This window comes from Piliocolobus tephrosceles, chromosome 18, assembly GCF_002776525.5.
Source record: "Piliocolobus tephrosceles isolate RC106 chromosome 18, ASM277652v3, whole genome shotgun sequence".
NCBI classification, from domain to species: Eukaryota; Metazoa; Chordata; class Mammalia; order Primates; family Cercopithecidae; genus Piliocolobus; species Piliocolobus tephrosceles.
The window spans coordinates 72495920-72512667 of record NC_045451.1 but is presented as its reverse complement, the minus strand read 5'-3'; the positions used below and the strand labels follow the sequence as shown (position 1 = coordinate 72512667).

Here is a 16748-nt window from a genome sequence, read left to right as displayed (position 1 = left end):
AATACAAAAATTAGCTGGGTTTGGTGGTGCAATACAAAAATTAGCTGGGTTTGGTGGTGCATGCCTGTAGTCCCAGCTACTTGGGAGGCTGAGGTGGGAGGAATCACTTAAGCACAGAAGATGGAGGTTGTAGTGAGCCAAGACTGTGCTACAGCACTCCAGCCTGGGTGACAGGGCAAGACCCTGTCTCCAAAAAAAAAGTATTTTCAATCATCTGTCACGTAATAACTAAATTTTGTTTGTTTATTGATTTGTTTATTTTGAGATGGAGTCTCACTCTGTCACCCAGGCTAAAGTGCAGTGGTACAGTATTGTCTCACTGCAACCTCCGCCTTCCAGACTCAAGCAATTCTCCTGCTTCAGCCTCCCGAGAAGCTAGGCTTACAGGTGCTGGCACCACACCTGGCTAATTTTTGTATTTTTTAGTAGAGAGAGGGTTTCACCATGTTGGCCAGGCTGGTCTCGAACCCTTGACCTCAAGTGATCCACCCACCTCGGCCTCCCAAAGTGCTGGGATTACAGGCATGAGCCACCACGCCTGGCCAACAACTCAATTTTGAAGAAAGCAGAATTGGAGACAACCTGACTTGCAGGTCATGCCATTTTACATCAGTCATCTTTTCTTGTTTCTGAATGTAAACCAAAAAGGCTTAACCAAGACTTACTAAATACACTCTCACTCTTTCACTTTAAGGCAATTTACTTCAGTATACTTAGAGCTGGGAAAATTGAAATACTAATTTCTAATATGACTTTGTCAATTTAATTTTTAATAAAATGTTTTAAATATTTATTTTCATGAAATTTTGGGCTGCAGATTTAACTAACTCAAGTCATAAAAACTTGCATTGCATTATACAGACCTCTCCCCACTTACTCCAACTTGACTTTTGTCTACACACGCTGGTGGCAACAATTCACAACCACTGCAAAGACCAGCTTCTCTGCTCTCTCGTGGGCAGGTCCGTCCCTGATGCCGCACACACCCTGGGGGCACCGAGCTATGAAGCAGTGAAACCACCGAGGCTGCCGCTGAGAGCTGCCAAGTGCTACTGTCGGGTAAGCAAGCTGCCTTCCACTTGTCGATCTTTAATTAGCGGACAAGGGGCTCCCATGCAACTGGGGACACCGGCCTGCTCAAAGTGAGGTCTACTGATGACACCCCTGGGTTCTGCAGTGCATAGCAAGTGCAGCGTTACACAGTGGTCCTACTCTCGGAGGGAGAACGAAGCGTTTATCAGTGCTAAGCACTGTAGGTGTTCAGTGCAAGACAAATTCTGTGATTCTTCATTCAGTGTATTGAACTTAATGTTACAATGTACTGGACTGTTAATAACTCCTATCACATACAAAGGATACCCTCCTTAAATATCTAAAGAAGTTCTACAGTCAGTAAGAAAACAACAGCCATTAGGAAAACAGGCAAAGGCTATAAACATACAGCTCACAGGAAAGGAAATTCCAATAGCTTAGGTGCTGGAAATAATGCTAAACCCTTCTCATAAGGGAAAGGCAAATTAAAAAAAGGAGATTCTGTTTTTCTGCTATGAAACTGACAGAGATCAAAACACCTGAGTTGCACTGGTGAGGGTTTGGGGAAGGCCACTTCCCGCAGCAGCTGCTGGAGATAGCAAGGGCAGCGGTCTCTGGAAGAGCTATGGAAATTACCCCCCTAGACACAGCAGTTCCACTTCTGTAAGTTTTTCTAGATAGACCCATCCATGTGCAAAATGACATCTATACAAATGTTTACTGAGGAACAGTTTATAATAATAAAAAGGGGAACAACCTAAACATTAACTGAAGACTGGTTAAATCCATGGCAGTATCTCTGCAGAGGATACTATCAGCCATCAACAAGAATGAGGCAGCCATAGTTGTGAAATGGAAAGATTTTCAAAATACGTTGCTGGGGAGCCAGGGAGGGACACTAAGGTACTGAACGGTGTATACAGTTGGCTCCACTGTATGTATGTGAATATATGTGTCTGCCTGAAATTATCTGAAAGGACATTCAAGAATTTTAACACTAGTTTGGGGTAGGAAGGAGATCAGCTTTTTACTGTATGCCCTTTTGTTCCTTTTAAGTCCTATACCATGGAAATGTTTTACCTAGCTAGCTAGCAAAGTGAAAAAAAAAACATTACTTTATTAAAACATGTACAATGCAATTAAGAAAGCAGTTGTCTTTGAAGGATGGGGTCCTAAGGGAGTTCAGTTCTAGCTTTATATATTGCTTGTGACATTTTAACTAAAACATGTATTTTATGATAATCAAGTGAAGATTAAAGTATAAAGGAATTTATTATTATTTTAGAAATGGGGTCTTCCACTGTTACCCAGGCTGGAGTGCAGTGGTGCAATCATAGCTACTGCAGCCTCCACCTCCCTGGGCTCAAGGGATCCTCCTGCCTCAGCCTCCTGAGTAGCTGGGACAATTAAACATTTTTTTTGGCTGGGCGTGGTGGCTCACACTTGTACTCCCAGCACTTTGGGAGTCCAAGGCGGGCGGATCACAAGGTCAGGAGATTGAGACCATCCTGGCTAACACGGTGAAACCCCGTCTCTACTAAAAATACAAAAAAAAATTAGCCGGGCGAGGTGGCGGGCGCCTGCAGTCCCAGCTACTTGGGAGGCTGAGGCAGGAGAATGGCATGAACCTGGGAGGCGGAGCTTGCAGTGAACTGATACTGTGCCACCGCACTCCAGCCCGGGTGACAGAGCGAGACTCCGTCTAACAACAACAAAAATTTGTAGAGAGGGTCTCCCTATGTTGCCCATGTTGGTCTTAAACTTTCAAACTCAAGTGATCATCCTGTCTTGGTCTCCCAAAGTGCTGGGATTGCAGGTGCGAACCCCTGAGCCCAGCTCTTCTTTAATGAAAAATTTTAAAATGTCATCAGGAAGTGGGAAATTACTAAATGATGACACATACAACCGTAGGCCCTGTGACTGTCATGGAGGATGTCTGAGATACATCAGTGAACTTTTCGAAAGGCTGCAAAATGGTGTGCGTAGCAGTGTCCCATTTTCCCCAAACAAAATCAGCTTTGTGTGTGCTCGCCCAAGTGCACGTGGACACAGAAAAAAGTCAGCAAGGCTGGGTGCGGTGGCCCACGCCTTAATCCCAGCACTTTTGGGAGACAGGTGGATCACCTGAGGTCAGGAGTTCGAGACCAGCCTGGCCAACATGGGGAAACCCTATCTCTACTACAAATACAAAAAATTAGCTGGGCGTGGTGGCAGGTGCCTGTAATCCCAAGCTACTCCAGAGGCTGAGGCGGGAGAATCGCTTGAACCCAGGAGGCAGAGGTTGCAGTGAGCCGAGATGGTGCCACTGAACTCCAGCCTGGGTAACAAGAGCGAAACTCTGTCTCAGAAAAAGGAAAAATGCCCAACAGGACACGGCCCAACTGCCTACACACTCAGTTATCCCCCTAGGGAATAAAACCTCAGGGCCACTAGTAGAAGGGATTAGAGCATTCCCTTTCTGCACTGCATGCACAATCTGTGTGTACTGCTTGAAAAAAACATGTACCAGCAGTTTGTTTTAACTTTGACATGGAAACATTAAACACTTTTTTTTTTTTTTTTTTTAAGGCCAGCTATGATAATGCTAGCACAGGAAGGTGAAGGGGGAGGACTGGTTGAGCCCAGGAGTTTGAGGCTACAGTGAGCTATGATCACACCACTGCACTCCAGCCTGGGTGACAGGGCCAGACCCCATCTCAAACAAACAAAACCACACATTTAAATATTAAACACTGAAGTTTCCAGACAGCAGAACTGGCCAGCCGAAACTGACCACAGTGGGCCCTTGCACTTGTCTGCAGCGTCAGCCTCCCTAGGTCTCTGTCTCAGTCCCACTGAGACGTCAGATCAGCCTTTCTCTCCTATTGCCTTTGCCCCATTTGGCAGCCACTGGCAAGGCAGGACCCTGTGGCTCTGCAGAGGGGCCGGGCCGGGCAGATGCCTGCTGTGTGCTTGCGGCACACCCCGTGGGCCTGGCCATTTTAGTACTCTCAGGTGGCCGTTTCCTCGTGTTTTTCACAAGCCGTAGACAGCGTCTAGAATGTGACTGTTCTCTTACAAACAAGGGATTCTCTTTCTTCCTGCCCAGCTGTGTTGCACAGTGAAACCTGGCTGACTGCCTTCTCTTAGTAGACAAGAAAACAGTCACTGTCCTTCCTAAGCCCCCACCAACTTCTCTCCACCCCTTCCCCACCCAACCTCGCAGGCAGCACCTGGCAAGACGACAACATATGCATTGGGAGGAACAAGCTCCGAGCTGGTCCACTCCGTGCTGGAACTGTCATATTTTACAAAGGAAAGACCCAGGGCAGCTGTCAAATAGCCTAGGACCTATTTCATTAAAATAGCAGAAACCAACAACTGAAAACAGTAGGTGGCTTTTGGCAAACATAGAACCCCAATCAATCAGACCTCGAGCTAGCTGTAAGAGGACGGATACGCTGAACTCGACTCCCTCTGCAGCTCACACCATTTACCCAGCTTCCTCAATACTTATAGCATGATTAGCCATGAAATTTTCTGTGCTCTTGATGAAAGTAGGAAGCTGGTGACTTCTGAAAAATATTTTGCCACTGTCTCCTAGCAACAGATGTTCCAGTTAAATATTTGGGAGTTGTGAACTGAACATCTTCTGTACTGATACGGTGTGATGTTAGTCAGTGACTTCAGACAGTCAGCAGGAGGCTGCCAACTCTAAGCTTTGGCAGTGGGGCTGCAATAGGTACCCAGGGCTTTCCGAGTCCCCCCTCTGGTTTCGAGCTCACACTGGTTGATGGAGTAAGTGTCAAGTGTGCACTCCTGCCCCCTCTTCTAGCCCTGAATCTGGAAGAAAAAGTTAGAAATACAGAAAGAGGCTGGAAGAATGTTTACCTTTCTGGTGCTTCATTCTTTTCCCATAAAACTTTCCAACAGTCAAATAGGCATGACTGCTATGCAACCAGCAATTCATTACAGACGAGTTTTTCTTTCTTTTTGAGATAGGGTCTTGCTCTGTCGCCCAGGCTGGAGTGCAGTGGCGCGAACACTGCTCACTGCAGCCTCAGCCTCCCTAGCTCAAGTGATCCTACCACCTCAGCCTCCTGAATAGCTGGGACCCCAGGTGCACACCACCATGCCTAGCTAATTAAAAATTTTTTTTTGTACAGAGAGGATCTCACTATGTTGCCCAGGCTGACCTTCAACTCCTGGGCTCAAGTGATCTACTTGCCTCAGCCTCCCAAAGTGTTGGGATTACAGGCAGGAGCCACTGCCCAACCGGTAAGTTTTTTCTTTCTTTTTTTTTTTTTTGACAGGGTCTCGCTCCATCACCCGAGGGGCAGTGCAGTGGCTTGATCTCGACTCACTGCAAGCTCCGCCTCTCAGGTTCCAGTGATTCTCCTGCCTCAGCCTACCGAGTAGCTGGGACTACAGGCGCTGCCACCTCGCCCGGCTAGTTTTTTGTATTTTTAGTAGAGACGGGGTTTCACCGTGTTAGCCAGGATGGTCTCGATCTCCTGACCTCATGATCCGCCTGCCTCGGCCTCCCAAAGTGCTGGGATTACAGGCGTGAGCCACCGCACCCGGCCAACTTTCACTCTTAAAAGTGTACACTACTAATGTGAGTGAGTGTTCCTAAATAATTTCAAACTGTATTTGGAAATGGAATGACACTGGTTTATTGTAATTTACCAACTCTAACTGAAACAATATGGTACAAAGCCAGTGAGGATAGATCATCTCCAGTTCACAGACAATTCTGCCTCTTTTACTGGAGAACGACTTAAAAACTATTTAGCTAAATAATATAGAATGTTTGTACATTGTGAATACTTCTCCATTCTCCATAATGTTATTTTAACAAATAAGCATATTCATTTAAACAAGTCACAATTCTTAAAATGGTGTCAACTTGCTAAAATTCCTATTAAAGACGTATCATGTCAGTACAACCTGTTGAAAACTTAAAACGGTCTCAATCAAAAATAGGGTTGCATGTCAGACGAAGCAAAGATGCAAGAAGCAATTTCGGGAAGTTTTTATGTGCCAAAGGTCATTTCTAATGTTTTTGAAGGCTTCCAGGGACAGACAACTAAATGGGCACCGTAGGTCTGTCTTAGTTTGTCTGAATCTCCGCGATCCCATTTGTCAACAGCTAGAAAGACCTTACACTCTCCCAATGTTCAATTCAAATAAACCAAAGAAAACTTCACAATTGCTAAAGTGGCAGCTATGAGAAACTAGCTTTTCACCACTTCAATAGTTTGTGATGCACTCATTTCATAAAGATCAGCTCATGGCTTTGAGTCTCTTGAGGCCTGGCCAGGCCCGGGCTGCATGCGCTGACAGCTGGTGGGTGAGGCTTCCTCGGGGCACCCATCCAGACTGGGTTGGGTCTCTCAGTTGCTGCCAGGCCTGGGGCAGACTGGGCCGGAGCCAGACAGCCATGACCTGTGAAAACCTTCTCCATGAAAGCTGCCTTTTCCGTGACCACACCTTTTAGACAACTGACATCTTTCTTTTGACAGAGTTAAGGCACGCAAAAGCATACGAAAAATAATACTGTGAATCTCTACACACCTACTACCCATTTAGGAAATAAACCCAGCCACTGGTACATGAAGCCCTGTGTAACAAGTCTGAGTGTGAACATACTAAACTATGTAGCATTGGATACTTTTTTCCTATTTTGTCTCAAAAAGCAGTAATGGGTGTGGCATGAGTTTCGGTTAACCATCCTTCCCCGGGGGAAAAGCGCAGTGTGCGCTGAGTTGCATTTTAATATCCTGTCTTCCAGCTCCTGCGTGTGTGAGTCCTGGCGTGATATGTGTGCAGGTTTCTCTGTTTTACACTGACAATTTATGTCAGCATAGAGCAGAAGGGCCAAATTCAGAGCTGTTCTTACATTTCCTATAAAGTAGTTCGTAAAGCTCTGAGTCTCTCAGAAGCATTCAGTTGCTACATTTCTTTGAAAAGTTTAATTTCAGGCAAAAGTGCAGCAAAAACCATGCTCTCAGACACTGCTGGTGGCATTAATCCAATTGGAAGTGTGTAAAAAGGGCTTAAATCTCTTCACTCTTTGACCCAGTAATTTTGCTTTTTGAGAAACTATTCTGAAATCAAAGTCAGAAACAGACAAATTTAAGCGAATCAAGATGTTCAATATTCATTTTAAGAACAAAAAGTTGGAAAGAAACAGCTTCCTGATTATTGGCCATTATATAGTTGCATAAAGAATTAATTACACATTATGGAGCTATTAAAAATTATGGATTTTAGAAACTAAATATGGTTTATAATATAATGTCCAATGGAAAGAGATATAAATGATACTGTGATTACAACTAATGAAAATCAGCAAAAAGAAACAAACAAAGATGAAAAATATACCTCAGTGCTGACAATGATTAAACTAAGATGATGGGCATACGGAATTTTTCTTTTAACTCTAGTTTTAAACTTTTTAAGACTGTGGTTATATTAGTTTTTGCTGAAAGAAAGCAAAGTTTAGAAAGCAAAGCAAAGTAAAAATTAAAAATAAATACAAATCACTCAGGATGGTGGGGAGATCTCCCTTTTAAATATATTCCCCTTTATGAAACAATGTCAGCTGTGTCACCTGCTGTGCTTCCTTTTTTGGATTTAGTTGCCAGAAACCCAGAGCTAAAATTAATTCTCAGCCACAGCTGAGCGCACAGTTGACTCTGTGTTGTAAACTGCTACATGTATGCCTGTCTTTTACTGTTGTTTCATATCCTTCTTTGATGAAGGTATATACTTGACACAACTAAAACTTTAAGATCTTCTTTATCTATATAAATTCACAGATGTGCTTGTAGCTGTTTCCCTGTCCAGGAAGGACTCCCGCGGGGGAGGCGGTTTTCACTGCATGGCCATTCCAGCTGCGCACCACGTGCACACACTGCCTATCAAAGAAGAGGTGTGACTTCCAAAAGGTGTATTAGTTGGAAATACATGAATTGTGTCTCGTAAAGCTTACTGAGACTATAGTAGACTCAGCCAACTGTAATTCAGACTCAAGAAATCTTAGCTGTCCGCTCAGATTCTCACCAAAAATCCACTGAACCTCACAAGACTGGGCAGAATCCTACAAGGAGGTGGGGAGACAGGGCCATTTCTTCTTGCAGATTCTCACAAGGGTCTGTGACCCCAAGATGTTTGGGGGTCCTTCCTTTCAGACAGTAAAGTGAAGACACCCAGAGAAGGGAACTGATGCCGCCAACGGGCACAGAGCTAGGGTCAGCTGCTCAGTTTCCCTCTCTCGGTGCAGTGCTTTCTTCCTGGCTACGTTAACTCTGTGACTTGGGAATGTGGTCCAGAAAGAAGCTGTGGCTGCTGAGTCTATACTCAATGTCTGTATTCAATGCTGATCTGTATAAAGTAGGGTCGTCCTTTTTCCTTCCTCACAATACAGAATATTAATGTTATCCAAGTCAGGTCTTTATCACAGTACTCAGAGAGCAGTCCCTCCAAACTGACAAGGATGACACTGGGCAAGAGGAGCTCTCAAGACACCCGCTGTGGGCACGCACATGGATTCAGCTCTTCTGGAGGCCAATCTGCAATCTCTATGTGTGAGCATTTCTGCAGAACAGATTCCGTGAACTGGAACCCTTGGATGGAAATTACTGATTTGCTCAATCTACTAAGTAGCTCTCTGAACAGCTATTATTTTCCCAAACACATTCACCAATACTAGGTCTTAGCAGCTTCTAAAATACTGGCCAATCTGGTGGGAGAAAAATATTTTGTTTTAATTGCCCCTCACCTCTAGTTACTGGTAAATTTTGTCTCCAGGTATTTATAGTTTTATTACAATTGTGACTAGGATGTGTTCACCAGTGATTATTGCTTTTAATGTGATTCATCTGTTCCAGTTTGCTGGGACCCTGACAGTTTTATCACTCAAAGTCTAGTGTCCTGGGGAACACCTCCTCCCAGTTCCAGGTAAATCAGAAAGATTGGTAACCTGATAGCAGAACAATTAATTTCTGAATATTTTATCTTGTGTCTGGCTCCCTTACTAAAGTCTTGTAAGTGCTAGTCATTTTTCAGCTGATAGTGTATCTAGAAACTCCCAGAGAATCATTTCATCAATAAGTAACACTTTTGTCTTTTCCTTTACATGATTTGCATATTTTCTTTCTCTGGTTTTTGTGCACTGGCTAAAGCCTTCAGAACATGGAACAATTGTAGAGACAATGCACATCTGTTTCTTATACCTAATTCTGCTGGGAATGCTTCTAATGTTTCACCAGGGAGTATAATGTTGCTATGGGTTCCTGGTAGATTGTCTGTAAATAAAGGAGGTTTCTTTCTATTTCCAGCTTACATAGAAGTTTTTTTGTCCTCTACAAATCGGGAACACATCCAAACATCCAAAACTTATCTTTTTTTTTGAGACAGAGTTTCACTCTTGTTGCCCAGGCTGGAGTGCAATGGTGTGATCTTGGTTCACCGCAACCTCTGCCTCCAAGGTTCAAGTGATTCTCCTGCCTCAGCTTCCTGAGCAGCTGGGATTATAGGCATGCACCACCACACCGGGCTAATTATTTTTGTATTTTTAGTAGAGATGGGGTTTCTCCATGTTGGTCAGGCTGGTCTCGAACTCCCGACCTCAGGTGATCCACCCGCTTTGGCCTCCCAAAGTGCTGGGATTACAGGCGTTAACCACTGCTCCTGGCCTCCAAAACTTTAATGTCTTTTAAAAAATTGTTTCCAGGGCCGGGCACGGTGGCTCAAGCCTGTAATCCCAGCACTTTGGGAGGCCGAGACGGGCGGATCACGAGGTCAGGAGATCGAGACCATCCTGGCTAACACGGTAAAACCCCGTCTCTACTAAAAAATACAAAAATCTAGCCGGGCGAGGTGGCGGGCGCCTGTAGTCCCAGCTACTCAGGAGGCTGAGGCAGGAGAATGGCAGGAACCCGGGAGGCGGAGCTTGCAGTGAGCTGAGATCCAGCCACTGCACTCCAGCCTGGGCAACAGAGCGAGACTCTGTCTCAAAGAAAAAAAAAAAAAATTGTTTCCTGCTGGGAGTCAAAGAAAACCCCACTTTTTTGGGGCATCTATTAAGATGTTGTCTTTAATCTATTAATAGACTTCTTAATGTTGAACCATCCTTGCATTCCTGGGATGTTGCTAGTTATTTCTCAAACACTTGTTTTGTAATAGACATTCTAAGTGATAATTTAACCCTTACATCTTACTAAGAGGTAGACAGTCCCACTTATGATGAGGAAATTAAGTCACAAGTAAGTTAAATAAGTCTAAGGCCACATAGTGAGTGGAAGGGCCAAAATTTTAACCCAGGGAGTGTGGCAGCAGAGCCAGACTCCTAACCATTACACTATCTGCCTCTCATTGTGACCAATAGCACATTGGTCACAATGTGCTACTAATATTTTTTTTAAAAACGCAGGCCAGGCGCGGTGGCTCAAGCCTGTAATCCCAGCACTTTGGGAGGCCGAGATGGGCGGATCACAAGGTCAGGAGATCGAGACCATCCTGGCTAACATGGTGAAACCCCATCTCTACTAAAAAATATAAAAAACTAGCCAGGCGAGGTGGCGGGCGCCTGTAGTCCCAGCTACTCGCGAGGCTGAGGCAGGAGAATGGCGTAAACCCAAAAGGTGGAGCTTGCAGTGAGCTGAGATCCGGCCACTGCACTCCAGTTTGGGTGACAGAGCGAGACTCCATCTCAAAAAAAAAAAAAAAAAAAAAAATGCAACTGCATTTGATATTCTAAGTATTTTATTTTGGATGTTTGCAGTAAGTTTGATATACATCTTTTACTTGTATGTTCTAGTAGAAGCTACCTAGCCTCATAGGAAATGTTGGGAAGTTTTCCATCATTTTCTCTCTGGAATGGTTTGGATAATGGGGATTGTCTATTATCCTCAATTAAACTATCTCTTCCTGGTGCCTTTTGAGAAAGGGGTTGGAATGTAGATTTTTCATGATGTATTTGATTCCTACACCATAGTGCTTTTAAGCCAGAATCAGTCTTGAAATTCTTCACATTTTCTTGGAAGACACTGCCTTTCACAGGTATTGGAAATGTTTGATTGAGTGAGGCATTTTTTTTTTAAAGCAATAATGTAAATAGATATGTGTTCTCTAACATTAAAATAGGTGGGAAACTTCCAAATCTGCCACCTATCCTGTAGGTTCTACTTGATAACACTAATGGTACCACTTCATTTAATTTTATATAATTTTCTTTAGAAGTCTGCAGACAGGTTTACCATCATTTTTTAGATGGAAGAAGTGAGAAAAAAAGGATTTACCTAATTCTGATAAAACCAATATAGGAACCGAAAACAAATAGCAAATAACTTTATAATGATGGGGAGAAATAAGCTAATGTCTAAAACTGTTTCTTAGTTTTTGTTTTTTTGTTTTTTGCTATTTTTCAGACGAAGTCTCACTCTGTTGCCCAGGTTGGAGTGCAGTAGTGCAATCTTGGCTCATTGCAACCTCTACCTCCTGGGTTCCAGCGATTCTCCTGCCTCAGCCTCCTGACTGGCGCATGCCACTATGCCTGGCTAATTGTTGGTATTTTTAGTAGAGACGGCGTTTCACCGTGTCAGCCAGGATGGTACCGATCTCCTGACCTCGTGATCCACCTGTCTCGGCCTCCCAAAGTGGTGGGATTACAGGCGTGAGCCACCGTGCCCGGCCTGGTTTTTGTTTTTTAATCAAGAACTACCAGTAGAAGAATTTCATTTAGAGATATAGAGGTTCCTTCCCACCAAAAAAGTCAAGATTAAAAAAAAAAAAACTTCCTTGTGATGAATCCAGCTAGGGATGGGAGGGGTGGGGCTGGGAACCACTGATTTCCATTCACACTTTTTCTATGACACGTGATGCTTTAAATCTGGCATATAAACTAATTTGATTAAAAAAAAAAAAAGAAGAAAGTGAGAAAGATGGAACCTACCAAAGATGAAGTTGTCAGGCCGGAAAAGCTGCCCGAAAGGCCCGGAACGCACGCTGTCCATGGTCCCTGGCTCTAAGTCCACCAGGGCGGCCCTGGGCACATATTTCTGAGCTGGAGGAGAAAAGAACCACCCACAAGAGTTACTTTCAGGTTTTTCTAAAGTGATTGACTTCCCCCTTTCAAGTCCCACCAGTTCTAGCTGCCTGGAATGGATCAACCGGAGTCTTTTCAGAGACCGTACAGGAACTTTCTTAGAATCACAGAATTAGCTGGGCGCACTGGCTCATCCCTGTAATCTCAGCACATTGGGAAGCCAAGGTGGGCAGATCGCTTGAACCCAGGAGTTCGAGACCAGCCTGGGCAACAGAGCAAAACCCTGTTTCTAAACACAAAACGAAAAAACAAAAAAATCAGCTAAGTGTGGTTGGTGGTGTGCACCTCTAGTCCTAGCTACTCTGGAAGCTGAGGTGGCAGGATCAGCTAAACCCAGTTGTGCCACTGTACTCCTAGCCTGGGACTACAGAGTGAGACCCTGTCTTTTTTTCTTTTTTTTTTTTTTTGAGACGGAGTCTGTCTCTGTCGCCCAGGCTGGAGTGCAGTGGCCTGATCTCTGTTCATTGCAAGCTCCGCCTCCCATTCTCCTGCCTCAGCCTCCTGCACCGGCCACCACGCCTGGCTAATTGTTTGTATTTTTAGTAGAGATGGGTGTCACCGTGTTAGCCAGGATGGTCTAGATCTCCTGACCTTGTGATCTGCCCGCCTCGTCCTCCCAAACTGCTGGGATTACAGGCGTGAGCCACCACGCCCAGCCGAGACCCTGTCTCTTGAAGAAAAATAATCCCAGAACCTTAACATTGGAATGAGGAAGGAGCCCAGGCATGACCTGGCAGAGGAGGTTCCAGGAAGAGGCAGGATGAGAAATCAAGTCCCCTGACTTCCTGCCTACTGTATTTTCCAGCTCACCCTGACACCGCTTTCCTGTTAGGAAGTTTCACGACTTTAGCTCCATGGAAATAAACTATGTATTACAGAAAATTGCCAGGTTTGGATGAAATTCTCTGCTTTGAGACACCTCCCCCATGCATACACATGCATGTGCCCATGTGCAGTCTGAGCACCTTGTTACCGGGAGCACTCCACTGGCTCTGTTTCCCCAGAGTCACTCTCATTTTGAGTCAGAGTGTTCTTGTGTGGAATTTTCATGCCAATTGGGCTAGAACTTGTTCCCAGTGAGGACAAGGTTAACATGATTCCAAACAGGAACTGTTCTTCAACTCCTGTCCTGCAGTGCACACACCCCAGATCGAAAATGGATGTACCCAAGCTGGGCGAGGGGTTAACAGGAAGTGCAGTGTATACTGGAACTGTCCTTAGTGTCCTCTAGAAATTTCATCTTCCATGCCCTGATGTTCCCGGCCAGACACTGCTGCATAAATTAATAAAACTCCACTCGTTGCTCAGAACTGCCTGCACTTTCAGCTTCCAGGGAGGTTAAAGTCTTTTTAGAGGTCTGCAAGGGACCCGAAAAGTCACTTAAGAGAGCGTTTCTCAAATTTTTAGCCAAGAATCCCCAATAAGAGATACATTTTAAACTGAGGATAAAAAAAAAAAAAACAAAACTTTGTTTTTCCCAAGGATCCTTGAGAAACGCTCTAATCTACTCTAACAGGTATCGCTCTGTCACCCAGGCTGGAGTGCAGCGGCACGATCACAGCTCACTGCAGCCTCGACCTCCTGGGCTCCAGCCCTCAGTTAACTGGTACCGGGGGGCGGGCACCACGCCCTGCTAATTTCAAAATTGTCGGAGATCGGGGCGGGAGGGGCCGGGCTGTGGACTCCTGTGCTGCCCAGGCTGGTCCTGAACTCCGGGGCCCACATGACCCTCCGGTCTCGGCTTCCCAGAGCGCTGGGATCAGGGGCTTGAGCCACCGCGCCCGGCTGGACGGAGCAGGCCGGACAGGAACCGCTACGCTGATTTCACAACGCGAACCAGCGCTCCGGCCCTCCGGATAGGCCGAATCCAGCTGCTTGAAAAAACTGACGGCGGATTTCCCGCCCCGGAGCAGCGAAGGGAGTGGCCGGGCCTCCCGCTACATCCCGGGAGAACTTTTCCCAAAGCCAACGAGCCGCGCGCAGAGGCGGCGCCCGAGCGGCCACGCGGGTCTCGGCCGGGCCGGGCGCGGCGGCCGCGATACTCACACGAGGACTCGTTGTAGTAGACGCTGATTCTCTCCAGCTGCAGCGCCGAGTCTCCCACGTAGCCCCCGGCCGGGTCGATGCCGTGCTCATCGCTGATCACTTCCCAGAACTGGGGCAGGGCCGGCGAGGGGGACACACGCTCAGCACCCGGGGCCCCGGACGCCGCCCTCCGCGCCCACCCCGGGCGCCCCGGGGCCGGATTCCAGGCGCGCCCGAGCCGCTCCCAGTCGGGGTGGGGGTGGGGAGCGAGGAGCGGAGGTTCCCCGGCCGGCCACGCCCTGGGCGCTCCCTCCCTGCGGCCCGCGCGGGGGCGCACCGGGCTCCGGAGACGCAGGGCGCAGAGCCCGGGCGCGCCCGTGGGGGTCGCGCCGGGACACCCGGGGCCCTCCAGCCGCCCCCCGCGGGGAAGCCCCGCGCAGCGCCAGGCCCACCTTGGTGCCGATCTGGTTCCCGCACTGGCCCGCCTGGATGTGCACGATCTCCCTCATGGCGGGCGCGGCTCTGCGCTGGGCACTGGCTCTGCGACGACGGCGGCAACTGCCGGCCGGCTGCGAGCGTCCCGGGCCGCCTCTCCGCGCCCCCGCCCCCGCCCCGCCGCCCGCCAATGGCCGTGGGCCCCGCCCCGCCGCCCCCGCTCGACGCCGGGCCCAGCCTGCAGCCGGCGAGGGAGGACGCGCGGCCGCCAGTCGGGGACCCTCGCTGGTAAGCGGCGGAAAGGGACGGGCCAGGGGCTGGCGGGGAGGAGACGGGAAGGGGCGCGGCGCCCGCCCCCACCACCGTTTTGCTGCCCCTCGCGGTGCCGCGCCCGAGGGAGACGCGAGTGGGGCCGGGGCGTCGGGGCGGCGGAGCCGACGTGGCCCGCGGGGTCCCAGCGCTGCGCACGGAGCCCTGCAGCCGCCCGCGCCGAGTCCAGCGCAGCGGGGAGGCGGCCCTGGGGCGTGGCGGGGGAGCTTGTCGGGGTCTCTGACCCCTGCGCCCCGGGCGCACGTTCTTAGGGCCTCCCCGTCCTGCTGTTTCCGTCTCCGGAGATACAGGGGCCCTTCCGCTCCGACGACCCCCACCCCTTTGGAGCGGGGTTTAGCTCCAGTGACTACAGGGCCGGATCCGACGGTGAACACCCTCTGCGCCGGGTCTACGCAGCCTGCCCCTCACGCGTTAGCGAAGAAACGCGCTTCGGCCTGGGAGGGCGCGCGAGTGCGTCTTCCTGGCGGGTTTTGTGTGGTGGAGAGTAATGATCTCTGATGCGGGCCGGGTGACTTGGATTTTAATTCTAGGTGTTTTTAGTTAGCTCTGCGCTTCAGCGGACTCCTCTGTTAACGGAGAAGGTTACCGTAGGGCACCACCGAGAGCCTTTCAGCCTCCAGAATGCGGGATGCTCCGGCCTCTGCGGTCACCGTGTGCGTGCATCAGGGCTTTTGCGGGAGTTTCCTCCCTTGAACGCTTCAGACTGGGACCTCCAGGGGCGCCTCTGCGTCCCCTCCCAGGCCCTTGGAAACGCCGCACAGGAGGAAGCGACGATGTTCTGTAATTTGCACTGGCACTTTCTTTTTAGATAGATGAAAACTTTGGGAAAATCCTATTTGTTTGTGTTCATGTTTGCGTGTTTGGAAGGGAGTGGAGAACTTTAAAAGTTTTTCTTTTGGAGTTTTGCAAATGTTTCTAAATTAAGGAAATTTTTTTTAAGCCTTGGGTCCCCGCGTCCCCACTGCTCTCTCCACCCCGGTGCTGCTCCTCGGCCTTCTTATGGGTCCCCACACCTCTTTACACAGCCACACGCCCAGGTCGCAGAGGAGGCGGCCACAGCCCAGCTCCTGCGCTCCCGTTTCAAACTTTGAGCCTGAGATTACCCAGCCACCTTCTCCTGAGTCCTCAACACCCTTATTTAGGCCGTTTGTTTCCATTGCTTAATTATTGACTCCAACGAGCGCTACCTTAACCCATCTGGCCGGCCCGGAGTCTAGTGCGGGGAGCCCGAGAGCCGAGGGCCTGTGCATCCCTGGAGGGACCCTTCCTCCAGCTTTAGTCTCTCAGAAATCCAGCCATCAAGTGGTTTAAAAGAGTCTACTTTAGAAGCTTTGGTCGTTTGCTGAAATAACCACCCTTCAGTGCTAGTCCTTGGGCTGGAATTTAGCTCCAGGGGTGTGATCGAGCCAGAAAGTAGGTCTAGTTAGCGTGGCCTCAGGAAGTCCCTTGTCACTTGGATTTGACAAGGGACAAGCCGACCTGCTGGTTTCTGGGCTCCTGCTCGCTCTGCGCTGTCTGCAGGGATTGGTACCCGCGGAGTGCGCTCTGTCTGGAGCAACGCGGTGCTGGAGGAGTGAGGAGACCCGGAGGAAACCTTCCCCCTGCAAAGCGTGTCTCCCTTCCCTCCCGTCAGAGGGAAGACACAAGGGATTCCCCGCAGAATGAACCAAGGCCTCCCCAGGAAGGACATGGGGACAGTTCTGCTGTGCGAAGCCTGAATTCACGTTTCTTTCCTAAAATGGCTCCAGGTCTCTCTGCAGCCTTGGCCTCTCTTTGAATCCCAGCCCTGACTTCCCTGGTGTCTGTTGGCCACCCCCTTCTGCGAGCCGGCAGG

At 48.4% G+C, this 16748-nt stretch overlaps 1 protein-coding gene across 2 annotated transcripts in view; it reads right to left on the bottom strand.

The window, feature by feature from the left end:
- Positions 1 to 14861, bottom strand: part of TUBB6 (tubulin beta 6 class V) — a 19008-nt gene extending 4147 nt beyond the window's left edge. Inside the window, exons 1-3 of one of the 2 annotated variants that reach the window (XM_023228450.3) lie at positions 14602 to 14861; positions 14171 to 14279; positions 11972 to 12082 (exon numbers count right to left, since the gene is read on the bottom strand). In XM_023228450.3, the coding sequence (XP_023084218.1) occupies positions 11972 to 12082; positions 14171 to 14279; positions 14602 to 14658 (277 nt within the window). In that variant the 5' untranslated portion in view covers positions 14659 to 14861. Of the gene's footprint in view, positions 1 to 924; positions 927 to 1795; positions 1876 to 11971; positions 12083 to 14170; positions 14280 to 14601 lie in introns of those variants that run through there. The other variant, XM_023228452.3, reaches the window with a different exon arrangement.
- Between the last annotated feature and the right edge of the window lie 1887 nt (positions 14862 to 16748).